Raw genomic sequence first — 25,499 nt, forward strand, 5'->3', positions numbered from 1 at the left:
CTACTGACATGTATTTATAAATGGTTGGTTTATATAGGCTAGTAGGTAAAGTGTTGTACCTGACAACTCTTGATGGTACAATCCATACATCACGTCACAGACAACGTCACGCTAACATCACGTGACACCTCTGATGAAGGCTGCAGAAGCAACGTAGCCCAAACTTGTCAGGTACAACACTTTACCTTACTAGCCTATAGAAATCAACCATCTATAAATAGTTAAATGTTGTTACCCACATACGAAAAACGAGCAGCACTCTTTGAAACAGTATGTGGGCATACTTTTATTTTGAAGTGTCTCGTTTGGTCTGTCGACGGATGTAAGGAAGCTACTTCCGGGTGTGGCCAATGAGGTATTTGTCATTTGTTGGTTTTTTACTTAGTAAAATGTTTGATCCACATGCTGTGCATGTTATTATTTTTACGTTTGTAACCTGCTTTATTTATTACAGTTTTCACGGTGAATTTGAAAGGAAAGTAAGCCTTTTAATAAATCAGTTCAAGAAAGCCATTGTGTCTGTGCTATTTGGAGGGAGTTACACTTTCTAACCTCACTAATGCCTTGCATCGTCTATATTAGATATATAACAACGGGCGGGTGGGTGTGGCTTTGATGAAATGTTGGTTCGGGTGGATTGCGGGTGGATGACGACTTTAGTGATGTGGTTGCGGGTGATATAATTGCCTATCCGCGCATCTCTAGTACGCACTGCATGAGAGGGTGGTAGTATCTGACTCCTCGATGTGCACACCCTGGTGGTGTGTTCTAGAATTACAACAAAAAAACAGTCATTTTACCAAATCATATACATCCTTCCCTTTTAGTTCAGCGTCCTTAAAAAAAACAAAAGAAGATAAGTGAAATGAATATCCACATGCCCCTAAAACTGACCAACACGCCGGATTGTAGTCAGCTGGAGGCGTGTCTTAATGAAATTAAACAATGGATGTCCGCTAACTTTTTGCAACTCAACGCCAAAAAAACGGAAATGCTGATTATCGGTCCTGCTAGACACCGACCTCTTTTTAATAATACAACTTTAACATTTGACAACCAAACAATTAAACAAGGCGACTCGGTAAAGAATCTGGGTATTATCTTCGACCCAACTCTCTCCTTTGAGCCACACATTAAAAGCGTTACTAAAACGGCCTTCTTTCATGTCCGTAATATCGCTAAAATTCACTCCATTCTGTCCACTAAAGACGCTGAGATCATTATCCATGCGTTTGTTACGTCTCGCCTCGACTACTGTAACGTATTATTTTCGGGTCTCCCCATGTTTAGCATTAAAAGATTACAGTTGGTACAAAATGCGGCTGCTAGACTTTTGACAAGAACAAGAAAGTTTGATCACATTACGCCTGTACTGTATATACCTTTATATACATATATACATACATATATACCTATACTGTATATACCTTTATATACATATATACATACATATATACCTGTACTGTATATACCTTTATATACATATATACATACATATATACCTATACTGTATATACCTTTATATACATATATACATACATATATACCTATACTGTATATACCTTTATATACATATATACATACATATATACCTATACTGGCTCACCTGCACTGGCTTCCTGTGCACTTAAGATGTGACTTTAAGGTTTTACTACTTACGTATAAAATACTACACGGTCTAGCTCCATCCTATCTTGCCGATTGTATTGTACCATATGTCCCGGCAAGAAATCTGCGTTAGAAAGACTCCGGCTTATTAGTGATTCCCAAAGCCCAAAAAAAGTCTGCGGGCTATAGAGCGTTTTCATTTCGGGCTCCAGTACTCTGGAATGCCCTACCGGTAACAGTTTGAGATGCCACCTCAGTAGAAGCATTTAAGTCTCACCTTAAAACTCATTTGTTTACTCTAGCCTTTAAAGACTCCCTTTTTAGACCAGTTGATCCGCCGTTTATTTTCTTTTTCTCCTATGTCCCACTCTCCCTTGTGGAGGGGGTCCGGTCCGATCCGGTGGCCATGGATGACGTACTGGCTCTCCAGACCCAGGATGAACCGCTCATCCAGAGTCGGGACCCAGGATGGACCGCCCGCCTGTGTTTCGGCTTGGGACATCCCTGCGCTGCTGATCCGCCTCCGCTTGGGATGGTTTCCTGCTGTGAACGGGACTCTTGCTGCTGTGTTGGATCCGCTCTGGACAGGACTCTCACGGCTGTGTTGGATCCATTATGGATTGAACTTTCACAGTATCATGTTAGACCCGCTCGACATCCATTGCTTTCGTCCTCTCCAAGGTTCTCATAGTCATCATTGTCACCGACGTCCCACTGGGTGTGAGTTTTCCTTGCCCTTATGTGGGCCTACCGAGGATGTCGTAGTGGTTTGTGTTGTGGTTTGTGCAGCCCTTTGAGACACTAGTGATTTAGGGCTATATAAGTAAACATTGATTGATTGATTGATATGTAACTGAGATCAAATCTCTTAACTGTGTAGGGTGAGTACAAACAATTCACCATCTCTATGGAATATCTAAACAAATCATAGAACAGCTAGAAAAATACTATCTCAAAATAAATCACAGGTGCATTTTTCTTTTCTTACTGCACATACTTTGGATTGGGTCTGCAAACTCGTCCTGCACGTGTTGTGTAAGCTGTGTCAGTCCGCGTCGTGAATCTGGGTCGAATTGGTGATGTACTTTCCGTTTGCCTAATCACTGTCTTTTCTCTCAGTGGTGTGGGAGGGACCAAGTCCACCATGGTATGTCTACCATCCTGAGAGTCTGCTTCGCCGTTCTGGAACGGTGTTGGTGGTTGTTCTTGAACCGGGACGATGTGGCGACGATTCCTCCTGTATCTTCTCCCATCGGACTGCATGATGTAGGAACGTGGCTCTTCGCACGACTTTTCCACTATTCCAAGTCGGTCATGTCCAGCAGGAGTCTGCATACGGATCACTTGCCCTTCTGCCAGGGGAGTCAGTGGGCGACTTGACTTGTCGTAGTGACATTTCACTGTAGTTCTCTTGTCGACAATCGAGCGTGTACTTGTGTTGAGTCTTTTTCTGTTGGATGTAGTAGTCTGGTACACACTGGGATAGCTGCACGCGTTTGTCTTGACATTAAACGTTCGGCAGGGGAACCAAGGTCTGCATCTCGGGGAATGTTTCTGAGGTTCAGGAGGTTTAGGAAGACATCAGTTTTGTCCCGGTGGAATTTCTCCATCAGTTGCTTGTCACTCCTGACAGCTCTTTCCGCAAGTCCATTCGACTTGGGAAACTCTGGGCTACTGGTGGTGTGGATGAAGTCCCGCTCCTCAGCAAATTTCCTGAATTGCTCACACTTGTACTGTCTTACATTATCAGATAGCAGTGTGTGTGGTGTACCGTGCAATGAAAAATGTTATTTTCATTTTGGAAATTACAACTGTCGCTGTGATGTTTTGTAGAAGGTCAATTTCAAACCATCCAGAATAGGAATCCACTATCACCTGGTAGTGTTGTCCACACCATTCAAAAAGGTCTGTAGCAACTGTGACCACGGAAGGTCTGGAACTGGATGGAGATGAAGTGGTTCTTTTTGCTGATGTGGTTTTGTGCTGCTGCACATTGTGCAAAAAAGTAGTTCTTTAGTGATGTCTCGTGACATTGATGGCCAAAAGATGATACCTCTTGCTCTGCGTTTGGTTGCTTCAATGCCTGGGTGACCTTTGTGTACAATATTAATGTACTCTTTTTGTAGTGACGTTGGAATGACTGCTTTCTGCCTTTTCATGACAATTCCATCTTCCACAGTGAGTTCGTCTCTGTAGGGGAAGAAAACTTCAATGGCAGGCTGCAGCTGAGTCTTTCTGGCAAGCCATCCACGCTGGATAACTACACTGAGTCTGCATTACTTCAACCTCCTCCATGTGCTTCTTGAGCTCTTCCAGGCGGGCTGTAGAAATGTAGCTCACCGACATGACGTCGAAAGAACCACTATCAGATGGGCTCTCACTGTCTGTTGCATTAGGGGCTCTTGAAAGAGTGTCAGCCAAGTACATGTGCTTTCCTTTTTGTAGATTAGGCTTATGTCATAGCTTTGCAAGCGTAGCAGCATCTGCTGAAGACGGGCCGGGGCATTGTGAATTGGTTTCTTCAAGATAGTCCCCAATGGTTGGTGGTCAGTTTCTACTGTGGTGGCCTTGCCATACACATAGTCTCTGAACTTGGTGCATGCAAACACAACAGCTAGAAGCTCCTTCTCAATTTGAGCGTATTGAGTTTCTGTTTCTGTAAGGGCGCGGGATGCAGAGGCTACTGGCCTTCCATTTTACATGAGGCAGCTCCTAGTCCAAAGCATGACGCGTCACAGGTCAGCGTGACTGGCTCTTTGACATCTTAGTAGGCCAATACTGGTGGAAAGGAGAGACATGCTTTCAGGCGGTCGAAAGCATCTTGGTGTTGCTGGAACCAGCACCATGCGGTCTCTTTGTGAGTCAGCTTCCTCAGTGGCGTTGCGATGTCACTGAGGTTTGGAATGTGCTTGCCAAGATAGTTAACCATTCCCAGGAAACGTTGAAGTGAAGTGACATCGGTGGGGACTGGCATGTCTGTGATAGCAGCAGTTTTGGAGGGGTCAACTTTCAAACCTTTACTTGTGAAGATATGACCAACGTAGTTTACTTGGTCAAGTCGAAATTTGCATTTCTGCATGTTGAGTTTGAGGTTTATTTCCTTCACACGTTCAAGCACCTTTTTTAGGTTGGCGTCATGCTCCGCCACATCACGGCCTCCGATGATGATGTCATCGACAATAACTGAGCATGGATATCCAGCAAAGAGCTGATCCATTGTGCGCTGGAATACTCCGCTTGCTGAGTTAATGCCGAAAGGCATGCGAAGGAATCAGTAACGTCCAAAAGGAGTACTGAATGTTGTCTTCATTGAGGACATCTTGTCTAGGCGGATCTGCCAGAATGAATTTTTTGCATCTAGCACTGAAAACATTTGTGCTGCTACCTCCTCCACACTTCTCATGGGGTGGTGGGGCCGTTTTAGTGCTTCATTTAAAGTCCTACTGAAAGCCACTACTAGCCACCACGCAGTCTGATAGTTTATATATCAATGATGAAATATTAACATTGCAACACATGCCAATACGGCCGCTTTAGTTTACTAAATTGCAATTTAAAATTTCCCGGGAGTTTCGTCTTCGAAACGTTGTGTAATGATGACGTGTACGCAAGACGTCACAGGTTTTTAGGAAGTATGAGCGCTGCACACACACACAGCTAAAAGTCGTCTACTTTAACGGCATAATTATACAGTTTTTTTGGACATCTGTGTTGCTGAATCTTTTGCAATTTGTTCAATTAATATTGGAGAAGTCACAGTAGAAAGATGGAGTTGGGAAGCTTTAGCCTTTAGCCACACAAACACACAGTGATTCCTTGTTTAAAAATCCTGGAGCTGAAACTTTCCTATGGATCAGAGTGCGGTCAAGAGAACATGGATCCCGACCACACGTCAACCAGCAGGTTTCGGTGAGAAAATTGTGGTTAAAAAGTCAGTTCTTACCGGAGAAAAGCTGAGCTTGTGCCATCCATAGCTGCCGTCGACTCCCCTGAGACACTGGCGTCAAGACAGTCGTGGAGACACACTTCCGACTATCAGGTACTATTTAACTCACTAAAACACTAGCAACACAATAGAAAGATAAGGGATTTCCTAGAATTAACCTAGTAAATATGTCAAAAAACTTCGGAATCCGTCCCAATGCAATCACGTTTTTTTTTTAAAACTTTTTTTAAATTATTTTTTTCTAGTCCGTCGCTATCAATATCCCCAAACACGAATCTTTCATCCTCGCTCAAATTAATGGGAAAATTGTTGTTTTCTCGGTCCGGATAGCACTTTTTGTTGGAGGCTCCCATTAAAAACAATGTGAATATGTGAGGAGCCATCAAACATGTGACGTCATCGTCTGCGACTTCTGGCATTTCTCTTAGCACCGAAAGTTGCGAAATTTATCGTGGATGATCACTACTAAATCCTTTCAGCAAATATATGGCAATATCGCGAAATGATCAAGTATGACACATAGATTGGACCTGCTGTCCCCGTTTAAATAAGAAAATCTCATTTCAGTAGGCCTTTAAATCTTTGGGGTTGATGCACAATCTGATTTCTGATTTGACTTTTGTGTGCCCAGCGACCATGGATGACACCCAAGCTGTTGGTTCGGTGACTGAAGTAATAACGTCTATGCTTTCCATGCGTTTAAGTTCAGCTTTCACACAGTCTTGCATCGCTACTGGGATGCGGTGGGCCGGCCTAACAACTGGCGGCACATTGGGGTCCACTGTCATTGTGTAAACAACTGGTAGTTCTCCGAGCTCTTCACTGAAAATATCTTGGTATTGTGTGAGGATCCTTGCGCTGAACTCTCCAGTGTTCTCTGTGGTGACATGGTGCACATCGGGACTCAACTCGACTAGCCCCGTACGCAGGCATGCACGGAAGCCCAACAGTGATGTCACATTCTATCCACTGTGAAAAATGGCAGTAAGTGGCGCTGTCCCTTTAAAAAGCATGTCAGCGTAGCTTCACCTTGTGTCTCGATTTTGGCTCCTCTGTAAGCAACCAAATTTGTGCTTCTGTGTTGTTTGGCGAGTTTCACGCCGCTGTTTACTCTATTGAAAGTCTTCAGTGACATTACATTGCATTTAGCCCCTGTATCCACTTTCATTTTGGTTGGCATGTCGTTTATGCACACTGTGACAAATCCTTCATCTTTGTCTCTTTGTTGTGGATTTACAGAGTCAATGCAATTTTCTATTTCCAAGCCATCCACGTAGAATGTGTCATTTTCACTTTGGCTGTGTTGATCCACTGTCACATCATGCACAGACTGTCCATAGCACTTGTTTGTGGTAAACTTGGACTGACTCTGTGGCTTTGACTTGCAGCATTTTTTGTACAGATTTTGTTTCTTGCAGCTGTTTTCATGTTGTAATTCTCGAACACACCACCAGGGTGTGCACATCGAGGAGTCAGTTACTACCACCCTCTCATGCAGTGCGTATGTACAATTACTGTCCTGCTGAAGTCTTAATTAAAGCCAACTTATTCATGCAGCTCGTCACAGTTCTTCCTACGAGTAACCACAAACAACAACAAAACAGTCATTTCACCAAATGATCTACACTGTCCATTTTAAATTTTCAAAACAAAGACATACAACTTATTTTCGTAAAAATATTCAAATATTTAACAATGTATTGAAACAACAGTAGCATAAGGAAAGAAAAAAAGAAACAAAATAAATATTACACTTATGATATTATTTTTGTTTTTGATGATCATTTGTTTTCATAATGTATTTTAGAATGTAGGAGGTTTTCATGTCCTCTTTAAATTTCAATTGGCATTACATATATTATATCTATACATCTATATCTGGCAGCACGGTGGCAGAGGGGTTAGTGCGTCTGTGTCACAATACGAAAGTCCTGAGTAGTCAGGGTTCAATCCCGGGCTCGGGATTTTTCTGTGTGGAGTTTGCATGTCCTCCCCGTGAATGTGTGGGTTCTCTCCAGGTACTCCGGCTTCCGCCCACTTCAGAAGACATGCACCTGGGGATAGGCCCCTCCCACCTCCAAAGACATGCACCTGGCGACAGGTTGATTGGCAACACTAAATTGGCCCTAGTGTGTGTGTGAGTGTGAGTGTGAATGTTGTCTGTCTATCTGTGTTGGTCCTGCGATAAGGTGGGGACTTGTCCAGGGTGTACGCCGCCTTCCGCCCAATTCTAGCTGAGATAGGCACCAGCACCCCCCCTCCCAGCCCCACCCCCTGCGACCCCAAAAGGGAATAAGCGGTAGAAAATGGAAAGAGAGATAGATCTATCTATCTATCTATCTATCAATCGATAGATGGATATAATATATATAATGCCACCCTCGGGCAGACGCCATAGGGTGCTAAAAGCTGGTACAAATTCACTAAAAATCAGCTTTTACCCAAGAGCCATAGTAGCACAATATGTCCTTCATGTCCTCATGTGTCATGTTTTTAATTTCTTTCAATTTTTTCGGACTGTAATAAGCAATAATGTTATATGCATGTGTCAATCAATCAATCAATCAATGTTTATTTATATAGCCCCAAATCACAAATGTCTCAAAGGACTGCACAAATCATTACGACTACAACATCCTCGGAAGAACCCACAAAAGGGCAAGGAAAACTCACACCCAGTGGGCAGGGAGAATTCACATTCAGTGGGACGCCAGCGACAATGCTGACTATGAGAAACCTTGGAGAGGACCTCAGATGTGGGCAACCCCCCCCCTCTAGGGGACCGAAAGCAATGGATGTCGAGCGGGTCCAACATGATACTGTGAAAGTTCAATCCATAGTGGCTCCAAGACAGCAGCGAGAGTCCCGTCCACAGGAAACCATCTGAAGCGGATCAGCAGCGTAGAGGTGTCCCCAACCGATACAGGCGAGCGGTCCATCCTGGGTCCCGACGAGCGGTCCATCCTGGGTCTCGACTCTGGACAGTCAGTACTTCATCCATGGTCATCGGACCGGACCCCCTCCACAAGGGAGGGGGGGACATAGGAGAAAGAAAAGAAGCGGCAGATCAACTGGTCTAAAAAGGAGGTCTATTTAAAGGCTAGAGTATACAAATGAGTTTTAAGATGAGACTTAAATGCTTCTACTGAGGTAGCATCTCGAACTGTTACCGGGAGGGCATTCCAGAGTACTGGAGCCCGAACGGAAAACGCTCTATAGCCCGCAGACTTTTTTTGAGCTCTAGGAATCACTAACAAGCCGGAGTCTTTTGAACGCAGATTTCTTGCCGGGACATACGGTACAATACAATCGGCAAGATAGGCTGGAGCTAGACCGTGTAGTATTTTATACGTAAGTAATAAAACCTTAAAGTCACATCTTAAGTGCACAGGAAGCCAGTGCAGGTGAGCCAGTACAGGCGTAATATGATCAAACTTTCTTGTTCTTGTCAAAAGTCTAGCAGCCGCATTTTGTACCAACTGTAATCTTTTAATGCTAGACATGGGGAGACCCGAAAATAATACGTTACAGTAATCGAGACGAGACGTAACAAACGCATGGATAATGATCTCGGCGTCTTTAGTGGACAAAATGGAGCGAATTTTAGCGATATTACGGAGATGAAAGAAGGCCGTTTTAGTAACGCTTTTAATGTGTGACTCAAAGGAGAGAGTTGGGTCGAAGATAATACCCAGATTTTTTACAGAGTCACCTTGTTTTATTATTTGGTTGTCAAATGTTAAAGTTGTATTATTAAATAGAGGTCGGTGTCTAGCAGGACCGATAATCAGCATTTCCGTTTTTTTGGCATTAAGTTGCAAAAAGTTAGCGTGTGTATATATATTCATATGCATGCATGTATGCATCTGTGTGGATATATATACATATATAGATACATCTCTTATTTCTATCTACCTTTTTTTTGTACTATTTATATTACCATATTGTACATGCACCTTAGGGGATCTGCTCCAATTTCGTTGTTCTTTGAACCTGTTCACTGCAATAATGACAATAAAACTCTATTCTATTCTATTCTATTCAAAGGAAATTTGAAAAGAACATGAAAACCTCCCACATTCTAAATTACATTATAAAAACGATTAACATCAAAAACGAAAATAATATCATTAATGTAATATTAATTTTGTTTCTTTTTTGTCATTCCTTATGCTACTTTTGTTTGAATATATTTTTAAATATTGACATTTTTTTACGGAAATAAGTTTTATGTCTTTACTATGAAAATTTGAAATGGACAATTTTACTTTTATTTTCATAATAAGTAAATAGTATATAATAAAATATTTTTACCGGTGGTGGAAAGCTGGTTTTACTTATTTCTCTCGCGAGATTTGGAAAATAGCTGCTTACTTATTTCTCTCGCGAGATCTGACAACACTGCGCGCGAACCAAACACGGCGAGGATAAAGCAAGATGGCGTCTGACGGTGAAGACGTTATTGCAGTCGTCACAGTTCAATGTTCTTAATCTGTGCCCCCATGTACACATATATGTCCTTTATTACACTCTAGTAAATAGAGTAAACATCGTTAATAACTGTTTGCATCCGGTTATATTAGTCTGAGCGCACTTTGATGCTTCTCGAGCTAGCTTAGCCTGCTAGTTAGCTTAGCTTGTTAGCTGCTAACAAAGAGAGGCGGAAGTGATCAAAACACATCACTAAGTAGAGATCAAGTGTGAGTGTAAAGTGTTGTGATTGTGTGAAAATGTGCCAAAGAACGACAGCAGAGTACGAGGAGGAACTTTGTCCAACAAAAGAGGAGAAGGAGCGACAACATGAAAAACATCAAGTTGTGTTACACAGAACAGGTTTGTTTACTTCTTACTCTCACATCTTTACTAACTTTATATTTCATTATTAACACTATTCCTAAATAGATTGTCTGTAGGAAGATTAATTGTTATGTGAGGATGATGCACTAATTGTTTTATCCATCCATCCATCCATTTTCTACCGCTTATTCCCTTTTGGGGTCGCGGGGGGCGCAGGCGCCTATCTCAGCTACAATCGGGCGGAAGGCGGGGTACACCCTGGACAAGTCGCCACCTCATCGCAGAGCCAACACAGATAGACGAACAACATTAACACTCACATTCACACACTAGGGCCAATTTAGTGTTGCCAATCAACCTATCCCCAGGTGCATGTTTTTGGAAGTGGGAGGAAGCCGGAATACCCGGAGGGAACCCACGCATTCACGGGGAGAACATGCAAACTCCACACAGAAAGATCCCAAGCCTGGATTTGAACCCAGGACTGCAGGAACTTGGTATTGTGAGGCAGACGCACTAACCCCTCTGCCACCGTGAATTGTTTTATGTTCTTCATAAAAACGAGACAGTGTCAGACACACAATATTTATGAGAGTTTGATGTTTGTAACAATGTGTATCAACAAGTTTACACAAAACTCACACAGTCACCAGGGGAATATTCCAGAGAGCAGGTTAAGTGCAAAGTCCTGAGTATGTAAAGCTCGAGAGTTTTACCTCCAAAAATAAGAGAGGTAAGACAAAGTCAGAGTCAGTTACCATGGTGACTGACGCTGTAAACCTAGCCTGATAGCTGGCAGGTTTGACAAGTTATATATGTGTGTCAAAGCATACTGACCTGTTATTTCCTTCATTTTGGTGCACCCTCCCTGAGATCGGTAGGTTGTGAGTTCAAACCCCAACCCAGTCATACCAAATACTATAAAAATGGGACCCATTACTTCTCTGCCTTGCACTCAGCATCAAGGGTTTTAATTGGGGTTTAATCACCATAAAAGTTATTCCCGGGCATGGCCACCGCTGCTGCTCACTGCTCCCCTCACCTCTCAGGGTGTGATCAAGGGTGATGGGCTAAATGCAGGGAATAATCTCCCCACACCTAGTGTGTGTATGACAATCATTGGTACTTTGACTTTTTAACGTGGCTGTGATTGGCAAAAAAACAAAGCCTGCTCTAAAGATAACATTTTGATCTCATACCATCTCAAACCAATTGACTGTTCATTATTAAGTGAAATGTTTTATAGTCGCTTAAATTTGTCTTTAACCAAGCAACACTGTTTTATTCAGTTACTCAACTAATCGGAAAATTTCCAGTAGAACACTTGATTAATAACATTTTCAATAGCCACAGCCCTATATTTCATGTACAATTTAATATTCAGCATGTAGGAGTTAAAATGTGTTTTGTTTGTGTCCTGTAGACATCCATCAGCTGATTGGACACCAAGAAGAATGTCTCCCTCATCTGCAGGGGGACAGTTTCACTTTAGAGTATCCACAGCCCTCACATTTTAAAGGGGACAAGAAGGATGCACAGCCCTCTTATTTTAAAGAGGAAGAGGGGGGAGAGTGTCCTGTAGGGCAGGAGGAGGCTGATGTCAGCAAGTTTCCACTGACTGTTGTCTCTGTGAAGACTGAAGAGCTTGAAGACAAACCACCTGAGTCCTCACAGCTTCATCACAGTCCAAGTAAGCACAACATCCACATATCATCTAATACAATGTTTGTGACACATGTTCATCCGGGGGCCACATTTATCACTAAAGATGGAGATATATTTGCTTTTTAACACCACCATTTAAATATGAATGCTCATCAATCATCAACAGTGTAATTGCTGGGGTGTAACCATGTGACCTAGAGGCCGTCCTCCTTACCTCACGTGGTCAAATGAAGGCAAACATTCAATATGGCTACTGTTTATTTACCTTAGCAGCACATATGTCAGCATATTTCAAAGGTTTAGTGGTGAAGATAAGAGATGTACACCAAGTACCATTTTTTTAATTAATACTGGTTCCTAATTATGTTGTCCATGAGGACCGTGAAGATTCTGGACTAACGGCACAACTATTTGTATTTTTAATTCCAGCTGACTGACGTAACTATGATACATTTTCACACTGAGTTCAGCTGCCGCTGCTACACATTACAATCAGCTTTGAATGATGACAAATAAGGAAGCAACCAAAGTTTGATGTGTGTGTTATTGAGAAGAAGATGACATAACTGCATTTCACCTTGCACTGCACACATAGTTGACTTCTTTTAATTTTCCTGAAGGAACTCTCCTGAAGGAATCAATGAAGTACTATCTATCTATCTATTTAAGACTTCAAATAAACAGCTGCTGATAAAAGACTTCCCTGCTTTAAAATGTTACAGAACATCATGTTGGAGGTGTTCAAACTCTTGTGCTAATAGAAATGCTATTTAAAATGCCTTTTTTCCAGGTTTTTATTTCCACAAATGACATGTAGTACCGACAAGAGTACTGATAAATACTGGTATCGATAAGGAATATTTATTAGGGTATCATATCCATGAATCTATAAATTTACATCCCTACTGAAAATACAAGCCAGATATCTTAAAAAAATAAAATCATTTTTTATTTGGATTTAGTTACTACTCCGGTGTCCAGCAATGTCTCAACACCTTTGAGAGATGAATTAATGTAGTTTATTTGTACTAATTAGCCATGTTTTGTTGATGTTAAACATCAAAATCAGACATATTTTATTAACCCCCGAGGGGAAATTAAAATGTTCAGCAGAATCCCATTCAAGGTCAGACAAACATTCTAGGGGGACAGAACAGGATCGCTGACGGGTCTGCCAACTTGCGGCGCCCCTTGCAAAAAAGGTGAAGAATCAGAATTAGACATACTTTATTAATCCCCGAGGGGAAATTAAAATGTTCAGCAGAATCCCATTCAAGGTCAGACAAAGATTCCAGGGAGACAGAACAGGATCGCTGACGGGTCTGCCAACTTGCGGCGCCCCTTGCAAAAAAGGTGAGATACATACAGGTAAACAAGTGGGGGGAATGAGAGAAAAAAAAAATCGGTCTAAGCCTGGGCCCCTGGAGAGGCGGTCCAGACTGAGGCCAAGGGAAGAAAACAACTCATAGCCATAGCACACATTCCTCTTTCATGTGTGTAAGAGGGAAACATCAAAGAAGACAAAGGACATTAAAAGAGCAGAGCTGATGCAACCAGCCACTTCTACATACATACATGAATAAAAAGTAAAAGAAACATATACACTGTGGTGGCTTTTGCGGTGTCCCACGCCATTGTCTGTTGGGGTGAAGGGAGCATGGCCAGAGACGGGAGCAGACCCAACAAAGCAACCAAGAGAGCCGACTCCACTCTCGGCCGCCAAACCAAGTCTCGGCCAGTGTCCAGTCCGCATGGATGAGTGAGGATATGTCCAAGGAGACTGAGGTGTCCGATACCTGCTCATTCAGCCAAGACACTGTGAAGCTTTTCCGTCCCGGCGCTCAGTGCTAGCTCCACAGTTCTGTCTCTTCATCTGCATCTCCTCCAGTCTCTCCAAACGGATTCTGGTGTGGCAGAAACCCAGCAGCTGGTCTCCATGGCCAAAAGGCTCTCGGGAGGCAGATCCAGAAGTTCACAAAAAAGCACCGCAGAAGTCATGAAAGTGCCACCCCTTGTCACACAGTCCCAAAAGGTCCGGACCAAAAGGCAAAAAAAAAAAATAAAGAAAATATATATATATTTAAAAAAAAAAAAAAAAAAAAAAAATATATATATATATATATATATATATATATATATATATATATATATATATATATATATATAAACATGAAAAGAAAAGGATGACACAAGAGCACAGAGTTCCTGCCAACAGCAGCCACTTGGGGGGAAAAAAAAAATTGCAGCATACAAGCTACAACAACACACAAATCATAAAAGTTTCCTAAAGGAAAATGTTCATATTTAAATAAGTAGAGTAAATAAATCATAAACAGGATTTTACAGTTTAAATGCAAATGTTGATGCTCCTCTTAGACACTGTTCTTTGTTCTCTTTCGGGTGTACAAGCAGCTGTCTTCTTTGTATGTAAGTGTTTTACTGCTGTGTTTATTTTTTTCATGAGTTTTTGTATTGCTTCGCTGATGTACCGTATGGTTTTGACATCTTGAAAGTCAACGTGGGGACTGATGAGATCCTCAGAGACAGAACAGCGGCAAACAGCTTCCCGCCAAGAAAAAGAAGAGGGCCAAGAAAAAAGTGTCGGCCGACAAGTCCGCCGCCAAGGGCAAGAAGAGCGACGCCCAAGCAGGACGCTCCTCGTCCAGCCCCAAGAAGTCCAGAGCGGGGAGCAAGTCCAAGGCCATCGTCATGGACTCCAGCACAGACGACAAGAAGCATGACGAGGAAGAGAAGTTGACGGCGAGGGACAAGTGGTCGGAAAAAGAGGAAGAGTCGTTGGAAAAAGAGTTGAAAACTTACCTGCAGGACTAAGTGTGCACTTGGATCTTCAATCCGCCAAACTCTTCCCACATGGGAGGAGTGTGGGAAAGACTAATTGGCATCACTCGCCGTATCCTGGATGCATTGCTCCTTAAGGAGGGAGGCTCTCACCTTTCTCATGAGGTGCTCACCACTCTCATGGCTGAGGTCATGGCAATTATAAACGCAAGACCTCTCATTCCAGTTTCAACTAAACCAGAGATGCCAGCAATACTAACACCTGCAACCTTGCTGACACTGAAGAGAGACGTCATATCTGCACCGCCAGGAGACTTCAACGTGAAAGACATCCACTCACAACAATGGCGACAAGTCCAATCTCTCTCTGATAGATCCGGGAAGCGATGGAAACAAGAATACCTGTCAACCATACAAACTAGGAGAAAATGGTATGCAGAAAGGCCTAACCTGCAAATTGGAGACCTAGTACTACTGAAAGACGGCCAGGTGAGAAGAAATGAATGTCCCACTGGACTCATCGTCAAGTCTATCAACAGCCATGACAACAAAGTAAGAAAAGTAGATGTTAAGATCATCCGACAAGGTACTCCAATAATCTACACTAGACCTGTTTCAGAGGTTGTGTTGCTCCTTCGTAAAGAGACTGTATAGTGGTATAAAACATTATACCAAGCGGGGAGTGTTATGCCCGTTTGATTGTGGACTATTACTGACACCTTGTGGCGATGGGAAATGCTCTGCGTCATTAGTTTGGGCACTTCCGGTTTACTTTGGGCACTTCCGGTTTACGATGTTTGTCTAGTTCATAAACAATAAGAAGTAGTCGAGTTGTGTTAACTCTTACAAGCCTTGGAAAAGATAAGTCTGTAAGTAAACTGTTTAACTTGTTTATGTAACTCAATACTAAGGTGGAAAGTTGCTAAGTTTGATAGTAAGATGTGTATTGAAAAACGATTTTTGGGCACTAATTTAATGAATGTTTGAGGATTTAAAATGGCTGCTGGTCGCATATTTCCACCATCGAAATAGTTTCAACACTCAGCAGTATTTGTTTGGCGATAATGCTGTATATTTGTGTGAAGCTAATGTTTAGATATTGTGCATAACATTTCAGTATGTTAATTGAATCATATAGCTTATACATTGTCATTGTGTGTATTTCAGTTTTACAATAATAAAAAATAAAAGTTAATAAATAAAAAGAAAAGTTCTTCTTCAATTTCGTTTTCGCTATCTGCCTCCATACTCCAACCATCCCTTTCAATACATGCGTAATCTGTTGAATCGCTTAAGCCGCTGAAATCCGAGGCTGAATCCGAGCTAATGTCGCTATATCTTGCTATGGTAACCGCCATGTTGTTTGTATTGGCATCGCTATCTGACGTCACAGGAAAATGAACAGTGGCTTCGCACATAGCCAAAATCAAGCACTTTAAAGGTTTTATTAGGGATATTCCAGGACGGGTAAAATTTTGAAAAAAACTTCGAAAAATAAAATAAGCCACTGGGAACTGTTTTTTATTGGTTTTAACCCTTCTGAAATTGTGATAATGTTCCCCTTTAAGAAAGTCAGTGATTTCACTATAAAAGTGGGTGACATTGTTATCACCAGGAAAGATGAGATCACCTACCTACGTTCCATTCTAGAGGCTAATCATTCCTGTGATAAAATGGCAACCAAGGTAATCAAAAAGGTCAACCAAAGAACGAGATTCCTCTACAGAATGTCCTCTCTGGTCAACAAAAGCACCTTGAAGATTCTAGCGGGAACTCTCATTCAACCCTTTTTCGATTACGCTTGCACCTCCTGGTACTCCAGCACCTCCAAAACCCTCAAATCTAGACTCCAAACATCCCAGAATAAGCTAGTCCGGTTACTTTTAGACCTCCACCCCAGATCACACCTCACTCCAACCGACTTTTCCAAAGTGGGCTGGCTAAGGGTGGAGGACAGAGTAAAACAACTTGCACTGAGCCTAGTCTATAAAATCCGCTACACCTCCTTGATACCGAAGTACAAGTCCAACTACTTCCTTAACGTAAATGACCGCCATAACCACAACACCAGGGGGAGCTCCACAAACCACGTTAAACCCAGATTCCGATCTAACAAAGGTCTTAACTCATTCTCTTTCTATGCCACATCAATGTGGAATGCACTCCCAACAGGTGTAAAAGTAAGTGCATCTCTATATTCCTTCAAAACCGCTCTAAAACAACACCTCCAGGCAACTTCAACCCTTTACTAATACCCTCCTCCATTCATATCTCATGTCCCCGGATTATAAATAACCTAATGTAAATAATCAAATGTACTTCTAATGTATATACTTGTTCTTATGCTATCTGAACTCACTATGTTCTCTGCTGGCTGTACATATCTTACTGTAAGACCTACACTGTTTCAATGTCCACATTTCTCTGTTGATGCAATTGTTGATGACTGAAGTACTGATATCAACCAAAGCTCCTCATCCCACCCCCCAGATTGTAAATAATGTAAATAATTCAATGTATATACTATGATGATTAACTTGTGTGATGACTGTATTATGTTGATAGTATATATTTGTACCATGAATTGATTAACATGGACCCTGACTAAACAAGTTGAAAAACTTAATGGTGATGTTACCATTTAGTGGTCAATTGTACGGAATATGTACTGAACTGTGCAATCTACTAATACAAGTATAAATCAATCAAGCAATCAAATTCAGAAAATAAAGACTTATACTGTGATTGAAAACAAATGTATTTAAGGAGTGTAAGATTGTCATTTATGTCCCCTGTGGACGACTGAGGAAGTGCCTGCTCTAAAAAAAATTCTTAATCCCCACTATGTTCTGGGGACGTAAGAGGGCTGACGTCACCAGATCAGATTTCTTCTATTGACTCCGGGGGAGTCAATAGTAGAAAAACCAAAAGGATTACCAGGCGTGTATGGTGAGTCCTGGACGAGTTGAAAGTGGCTGTGTCTGTGAAGGGGTGATGGTGGAGTTAGCTACGCGACGCCCTTCGCCGCGGCTTCCGCCTCTGCCGACGCGTGCGAGGGGGTGAGACGGGGTGTTGCTGGACCCAGTGGAGTCAAGCGGGACTTGGAGACCTCCAAGCCCCAAGATCATCTCGACATCCGGCGCGCCGCGGAATGTCCCAGCCTGCATTGCTTAGGCTAACCTCCACGTTATCCTGTCGAATTCTTCGACTTCCGCTGCGAGAGAAGCTTCATTAGCTCGGACTTTACTGTGACATCTTGCTGGCATCGTGGTGAAAAGTTGTTCTCTCGTGGGTGCAGTGGAGGATGGAACACAGCGTGAGGATAAGGATAATGATTTGTTATACACTACAAAAACAATTTTTGAACAAAAAACACTTGCATTAGGCACTAAAGACAAAACAAACAGAACTAACGTGGAAGATAAAAGGAACAAAAAGCGCTAGTATATAAACTACGGACAAGCAAACAATATAGCATGGAAGCTAATCGTATAAGAAAAAGTCTTTTACCACAATCGGGAAATGTGACGTCATCTGTTGCGTGTAGCAAACTAAAGTCCGAGAACAAAAGGCAAACAAAGACAGGCATATATAGGGGCAGAAATAATCAACAGTCCGGGGTCTTGTTGTTGTATTTTACGCTTCATAATGCGTCACACATTTTTGATGGGAGACATGTCTGGACTGCAGCCGGGCCAGGAAAGTACCCGCACTCTTCTACTACGAAGCCACGCTGTTGTAACACGTGGCTTGGCATTGTTTTGCTGAAATAAGCAGAGGCGTCCATGTTAACATTGCTTGGATGACAACATATGTTGCTCCAAAACCTGCATGGACCATTCAGCATTAATGGTGCCTTCACACATGTGTAAGTTACCCATGCCTTGGACACTAATACACCCCCATACCATCACACATGTGTAAGTTACCCATGCCTTGGACACTAATACACCCCCATACCATCACACATGTGTAAGTTACCCATGCCTTGGACACTAATACACCCCCATACCATCACACATGCTAGCTTTTGAACTGTGCGCCTAGAACAATCCGGATGATTATTTTCCTCTTTGTTCCGGAGGACACCATATCCACAGTTTCCAAATATAATTTGAAATATGGACTCGTCAGACCACAGAACACTTTTCCACTTTGCATCAGTCCAACTTAGATGAGCTCGGGCCCAGCCAAGCCGGCGGCGTTCCTGGGTGTTGATAAATGGCTTTCGCTCTGCATAGTAGAGTTTTAACTTGCACTTACAGATGTAGCGACCAACTGTAGTTACTGACAGTGGTTTTATGAAGCGTTCCTGAGCCCATCTGGTTATACCCTTCACACACTGATGTCGGTTTTTGATGCAGTACCACCTGAGGGATCAAAGGTCCGTGATGTCATTGCTTACGTGCAGTGATTTCTCCAGATTCTCTGAACCTTTTGACGATTTTACGGACCGTAGATGGGAAAATCCCTGAATTCCTTTCAATAGCTCGTTAAGAAATGTTGTTCGACAATTTGCTTACAAATTGGTGACCCTCGCCCCATCCTTGTTAGTGAATTACTTAGCATTTCATGGAAGCTGCTTTTATACCCAATCATGGCACCCACCTGTTCCCAATTAGCCTGCACACCCGTGGGATGTTCCAAATAAGTGTTTGATGAGCATTCCTCAACTTTATCAGTATTTATTACCACCTTTCCCAACTACTTTGTTACGTGTTGCTTGCATCAAATTCTAAAGGTAATGATTATTTGCAAAAAAAAAAAAAAAATGTTTATCAGTTTGAACATGAAATATGTTGTCTTTGTAGCATATTCAACTGAATATGGGTTGAAAATAATTTGCAAATCATTGTATTCCGTTTATATTTACATCTAACACAATTTCCCAACTCATATGGAAACGGGGTTTGTAGAATTAGCTTTCATCATCTTAGAGGTGAGAAAACAGTTCAGTATGTCAATATAGCAGCATAAGCTAGTTACTTCTGTGATCAACGCGCCGCTAAAAGTAGGTCCTTAATATTAGCGCTTATAATAACAATATCATTAATACTTGGTTAATATTCAGGTCACAAAATGTAAAATGAGTATTGTTGGCAGTTTTTGGATGTTTTTTTGGAGGACTTTGTGGGTCTAACAGAGGAGCTCCCATTGACTCCAATGTTAGCTGATTTTTTGCTCATGATTATTTAATAATTCAAATTCATAATAGTTTGAAACAAATGTCTTACATAAGGATTGTGAATGATAGGTAACATTTTTAAAAAAGTGCAGTTTCCTTTGAATTTGTCAGATAAGTAAACAGCCCTTCAAATTAAATATGTAAAACAATTGAGGTTGTTTATAGATATTATCCACTATGAAGTTACAGTCAAACGAAGCACACAAGGGAAAGTACATTCATATACACATGAAGTACACACATGTGTAAGAATCATGTTACCACCAAAATATTGACTCGTTCTCCTAAAGCCAATATCGAGTATCCTTTGGTGAGCTGACCGTATCGTCACACCCTTAGTTGAAAACACACCATCCCCATGACATGACACTTCCACGTGATGTAGAACAGTAGTCCCACATTTTAAACATACACGCACATCTGAAGAATATTAAAATTAAATATATTTGGTGGGCCAAACAAAATGACTCGACGAACCAATGTTTGGTATGGGCGATATGACCTCAAATCTATATCCTAATAACAATATATGTCACAATATATAATTTGATATATGATTGAGAATAGAATAATTTCAAAATAGGTACAAAAGCTCCTAATTTGGCAGCTGACATATGCAGTTACATATTGTTCGTTTCTAATAGTATTATTTTGTCAAAACAGTTATTAATAATGTACTTGTTTATTTACTGTTATATCTGGTTACTTTATTTGAGAAAATAATACTGGAAATGTAATATTTTACTGCATATTTCAGCAACTAAATTAGGAGCCTGTGTAGCCTGTTTTAAAATGGTTGTATCAGTAATTCTAAATGAAATACTGTATCGCAAAATCAATTTTAAACCATATCGTTCATCCATAGTAAAAAGTCCTGTCGTCCTGGTTTTTGTTTCTTTTCCTGTGAATAATGTTGTAAAGAGCAGCGTGTTTGTGCGTCACTGAGATTTCAAGACAGTTCATACGATAACTTGTTTTTCCTAAGTGCATGTAAAAGTACTGAATGCATTGTGTGACTGAGCAGAGATGCTGTGTTTGTCTTGCAGACATCTGTGAAGAACATCTTCACCCTCAGCAACAGAAGTGGAGCTTCAGGATGCGGACAGAGGAGCCACAGCCCTCCCACATTAAGAAGGAAGAGGAATACCCACTGATACCCCATTTTAAAAAGGAAGAGGAGGACCTACTGACCCCTTACTTTAAGGAGCAAGAGAACCCGCTGACCCCCTACTTTAAAGAGGAAGAGGAGGAGCAAGAGCCGCCGCACATTAAAGAGGAAGAGGAGGAAGAGGGCATCAGTCAGCCTAAATGGTTGGAGGAGTTCCCAGTGACTGGTGTCCCTGTGAAGAGTGAAGATGATGAGGTGAAAGGTGAAAGTGAGGAGAGGGGAGGGGGGGAGCCTCCAAGCAGCAGCTCAACACAACACATGACAACAGAAGCTGATGGAGACCACTGTGGAGGATCACAAGCAGACAAGCTCTTAGCTCCACTATCAGATAGTGAGGACACAACGTCACACTCTCCTGACACTGATGATGAAGACTCTAAAGATGATAAGACATGTCACACTGACAACACTCACTTCACATCTTCTCACTCTCGCAAAACTTTTAAATATCCTAGTAAATTGAAAAGACACATGAGAACACACACTGGAGAAAAACCTTTTACGTGTTCAATCTGTAGTAAAGGTTTTGTAAAAAGTAGCTATTTGAAAGTACACATGAGAACACACACTGGAGAAAGACCTTTTTTATGTTCAATCTGTGGTAAAGTTTTTATTCGAAGGTACTATTTAAAATCACACATGAGTACACACACTGGAGGAAAACATTGTTCCTGCTCAGAATGTGGTAAAAATTATACTCAAAGCCATAATTTGAAAACACACATGAGAATAGACACTGGAGAAAAACCTTTTTCATGTTCAATCTGTGGTAAAAATTTTACTCGAAGGCAAAATTTTAAAACACACATGACAATATACACTGGAGAAAAACCTTTTTCATGTTCAATTTGTGTCAAAAATTTTACTCAAAGGCAATCTTTGAAAGTACATATGAGATTACACAATGGAGAAAAAAAATGTTTCCTGCTCAGACTGTGGTAAAAGTATCGTACTAAATCAAAGTTTAAAAGTACATATGAGAACACACACTGGAGTAAAACGTTTTTCATGTTCAATCTGTGGTAAAGATTTTACTCGAAGGCAAAATTTTAAAACACACATGACAATACACACTGGAGAAAAAACCTTTTTCATGTTCAATTTGTGTTAAAAATTTTACTCAAAGGCAATCTTTGAAAGTACATATGAGATTACCACTGGAGAAAATAAAATTTCCTGCTCAGAATGTGGTAAAAGTTTTGTAATAAATCAAGGTTTAAAAGTACATTTGAGAACACACACTGGAGAAAAACCTTTTTCCTGTTCAATCTGCGGTAAAAAATCTATTCGAAGGCAACATTTAAAAACACACATGAGAATACACACTGGAGAAAAACCTTGTTCCTTCTCATAATGTGGTAAAAGTTTTGTCATAAGACAAAGTTTAAAAGTAAAAATGAGAACACACGCTGGTGAAAAACCTTTCATATGTTCAGTATGTTGTAAAAGTTATATAGAAGGACGACAATTAAAATTACACATGATATAGCACTCTGGTGAAAAACCATACTCCTGTTCAAGCTGCGATAAAAGCTTTGGTCACCTAAACACTCTTACAGTGCATATGAGAACACACGCAGGTGAGAAAGTGTGAGGTTGCAGTGTGTGTGGTGAAAGATTGTCTTCTAAGTAGCAGTGTAAGAAACACAAGTGTGCTGGTGAGAACAGCAGCAGCAAATGAAACTGCAGGATTTGAAATAAACTGTCCAGACTTTCATTTTGACTTTCTAACAACATCAGCACATATAACATGTGTGACATTGTTGTTTGTCTAACAATCTGGTTAATACGCTTCTACATTTATAGATTAGACACTTCAGATTAGTGTGTTTATTACAGTCAAGTACATGATTTAATATACACATTTGTGTACTTTGAAATGAACACAACAATTTGACTGAAAAGGTGAGAATAAACAGTACATACAATTATGTTACATGCAATAAACATTGTATGTGTAAATATCCATAATTTACCTCTATACTTATTCATAATAGTGTTTTATATGTTTTTTGAAAAATGACGTGTTACATATTTTATTTTCTAATTGTAGATGATTCCATAGATGAACTCCTTTATATGATGTACATATTTGTTTTGCATGTGTTCATACCTTTGCTTTTGAGTACACATAAATCCCTCTTAGTTCATATTTACTGGTTCACATCTGAAACATCTTCTGGACCACTTCTGGAAGCATATAATTATTTACTTTATACATCATTTGAACAGTTGTCTTTTATACAAGATCTTTTACTTTTATAATGTGTGATTTTTTGAATAATTTGTTGGGTCTCTAGAATCCATTCTATTAGTTGTCTTTATTACTCTCTTGAATATGAATATTGTTGTGTGATTGTTTTATATGTATGTCCCCAGACTTTTATGCAATAAACAATGTATGCTTCAACTGAAGTTGGCTACAATAATTCTAGTTAATATTTGTACGTATTTTATTCTCTTTAGTATTGCACTCCATTGTTTTATTGTTTTCTTTATATGACTTACATGTAGTGTCCAGTTTACTTCATCATCTATATTAACTCAGAAAAATGCGATTACCTTAATTCCTTTAATTTCAATATTATCCATCATAATTTGTGTTTTACATTTTTACAATCTTCAAATATGATGTATTTAGTTTTATTGAAGTTTAGTGACGGTTTATTGATGTGCAGCCATCTTTTTATGGTTAAGTTCTCTATGGATAAAATAAAATGAGAGTTAAATCAAGCGGTAATGAAGATTATTATATACATAATTACACTCAGTAGTGACAATTAAAGACACTTCCATCCTGTTCATTTGAGCAAAGAAAAAGAGTAGACTGTAATATTCTAAACAATAGAAGAATGTTAATATCAGCAGTCAATATTCCAACATTGTGAAGCTCAGCTATCGTAAAAAACATATTCAGCATTGAAGGCTTTATGAGAGTGATGTAATGATCAGAATCAGAAATACTTTATTAATCCCCACAGGGAATTTAAATTGTCAGCACTGTTATGACCATGTGTATATTAAATGTAATATTATATGAATACCATAATAAATTGTTACGTTTGGGGGATGTGTAATATTTTTTGTATGAACATCCTGAATGTTTTCATGCTAGAATAGTTTTAATTAGTAGAGAGTGAAACAAATGAGGCAGTAATGATAATAATGGTTTGTTTTAAGCCTGTTTATGAATAATTAAAGATAATTAAGATACCAAAATGTAGCTTACATCCTCAGTGAGCTGAACTCCAGCAGTAAAGATGAGAGAAATAATGTGGAAAGGTCAGAAGTCAAATGTTTCTTCAGGTAATACATGGAGCCTCTGCTGCCACCCAGCGGCCGTTGGCAAGAATGCATACATTTTGTTTTGACCTCCTTAAAGCTGCTTTTTACTTTCTGTCCTGTTTGTGTCCAAGTCTGTAGTGTGGGCCATAGGACAGAAGGAAGACATTTTGTTAATAGACTGTGGAGGGCAGCAATACACCTAAGATGTTCTACTAGTCTGCTGGAAATAGAAAGGAGGAGAAAGCAAGATGGCGTTTGATGGAGAAAGTCTAAACGTGGGCATTATTGTTCTGTATTTTTAATCAGTGCATACATGTAAACATATATGTCCTTTAATAGAGTAAACATCAAAAATAATTGTTTGTATCTGAATGCACTTTGTATTTAACACCACCATTCTTAAATATGTTGTTTGTAAGAATGTGGGTGTTGTTGAGAAGATGATGCAGGTGTTCTGTCCAATTTAGCTAACTGTAAAAATGTGTTACTTAATCTAGTTTATTAGTAAAATAAATTGTTTTCCTGAATTATATTCTCCTCACTTTATCCAGACAGTCATTAGGACAAAAGACCCTGGGAGGAATTTGCCCTTTAAAAAGGGAAACCTATTCACTGTGGCAGGACAATATCTAGATGAATTGATCACATTTGTATAATCGGCTACGAGGCATTTTATTCTCATTGTACAGCACTTATCTTTGGGCTGATACTGATACTGATACTGTGTTGACCAGTTTGATGATTGAATGTCCAGTACTGTAGAAATGTGTTTGGATATGACAATCCCTTTATTCCAAGCTATCAAAATGAAATGAAAAGTAGGTTCTAGAACATTATGTATGCTGACCTTGAATGGCACATTGTCACAGCAGTGAGACCTGACCACACACCACACCACACGCTCCAAAACTGTTTGTCCTCCATGCAATCACCCCCCAGTGTTCCCAGCTGAACACAATTAAAGGAGGCTACCATGGCAACCGCACCATAGCAACAGTCCCATCCCTGTCAACACTTCCTGGTTCTCAACAGGAAGTGGGCGGAGC

At 40.5% G+C, this 25,499-nt stretch overlaps 1 protein-coding gene across 2 annotated transcripts; it reads left to right on the forward strand.

Annotated features, from left to right (window-relative positions):
• Positions 1-9,972: 9,972 nt before the first annotated feature.
• Positions 9,973-23,583, forward strand: LOC133546587 (oocyte zinc finger protein XlCOF8.4-like). Of its 2 annotated transcripts, XM_061892368.1 has the most exons (3): positions 9,973-10,387; positions 11,775-12,041; positions 21,047-23,583. In XM_061892368.1, exons 1-3 carry the CDS (start codon positions 10,285-10,287, stop codon positions 22,108-22,110), a joined length of 1,434 nt encoding a protein of 477 aa, XP_061748352.1. In that variant the 5' UTR covers positions 9,973-10,284; the 3' UTR covers positions 22,111-23,583. The 2 variants fall into 2 exon arrangements, with proteins under 2 accessions (XP_061748352.1, XP_061748353.1); XM_061892369.1 differs by lacking the exon at positions 21,047-23,583 and having other exon boundaries at positions 11,775-12,545.
• The last annotated feature ends 1,916 nt before the right edge of the window (positions 23,584-25,499 follow it).

This window comes from Nerophis ophidion, unplaced genomic scaffold (assembly GCF_033978795.1).
Source record: "Nerophis ophidion isolate RoL-2023_Sa unplaced genomic scaffold, RoL_Noph_v1.0 HiC_scaffold_33, whole genome shotgun sequence".
NCBI lineage: Eukaryota > Metazoa > Chordata > Actinopteri > Syngnathiformes > Syngnathidae > Nerophis > Nerophis ophidion.

What these genes read in the sequence shown, in the direction of transcription:
- LOC133546587 (XM_061892368.1), top strand. Translation starts at nt 10,285, where the DNA reads ATGTGCCAAAGAACGACAGCAGAGTACGAGGAGGAACTTTGTCCAACA. An exon ending in AGTTGTGTTACACAGAACAG is followed by an intron (nt 10,388 to 11,774) that starts GTTTGTTTACTT and finishes TGTGTCCTGTAG; the next exon opens with ACATCCATCAGCTGATTGGA. An exon ending in ACAGCTTCATCACAGTCCAA is followed by an intron (nt 12,042 to 21,046) that starts GTAAGCACAACA and finishes TTTGTCTTGCAG; the next exon opens with ACATCTGTGAAGAACATCTT.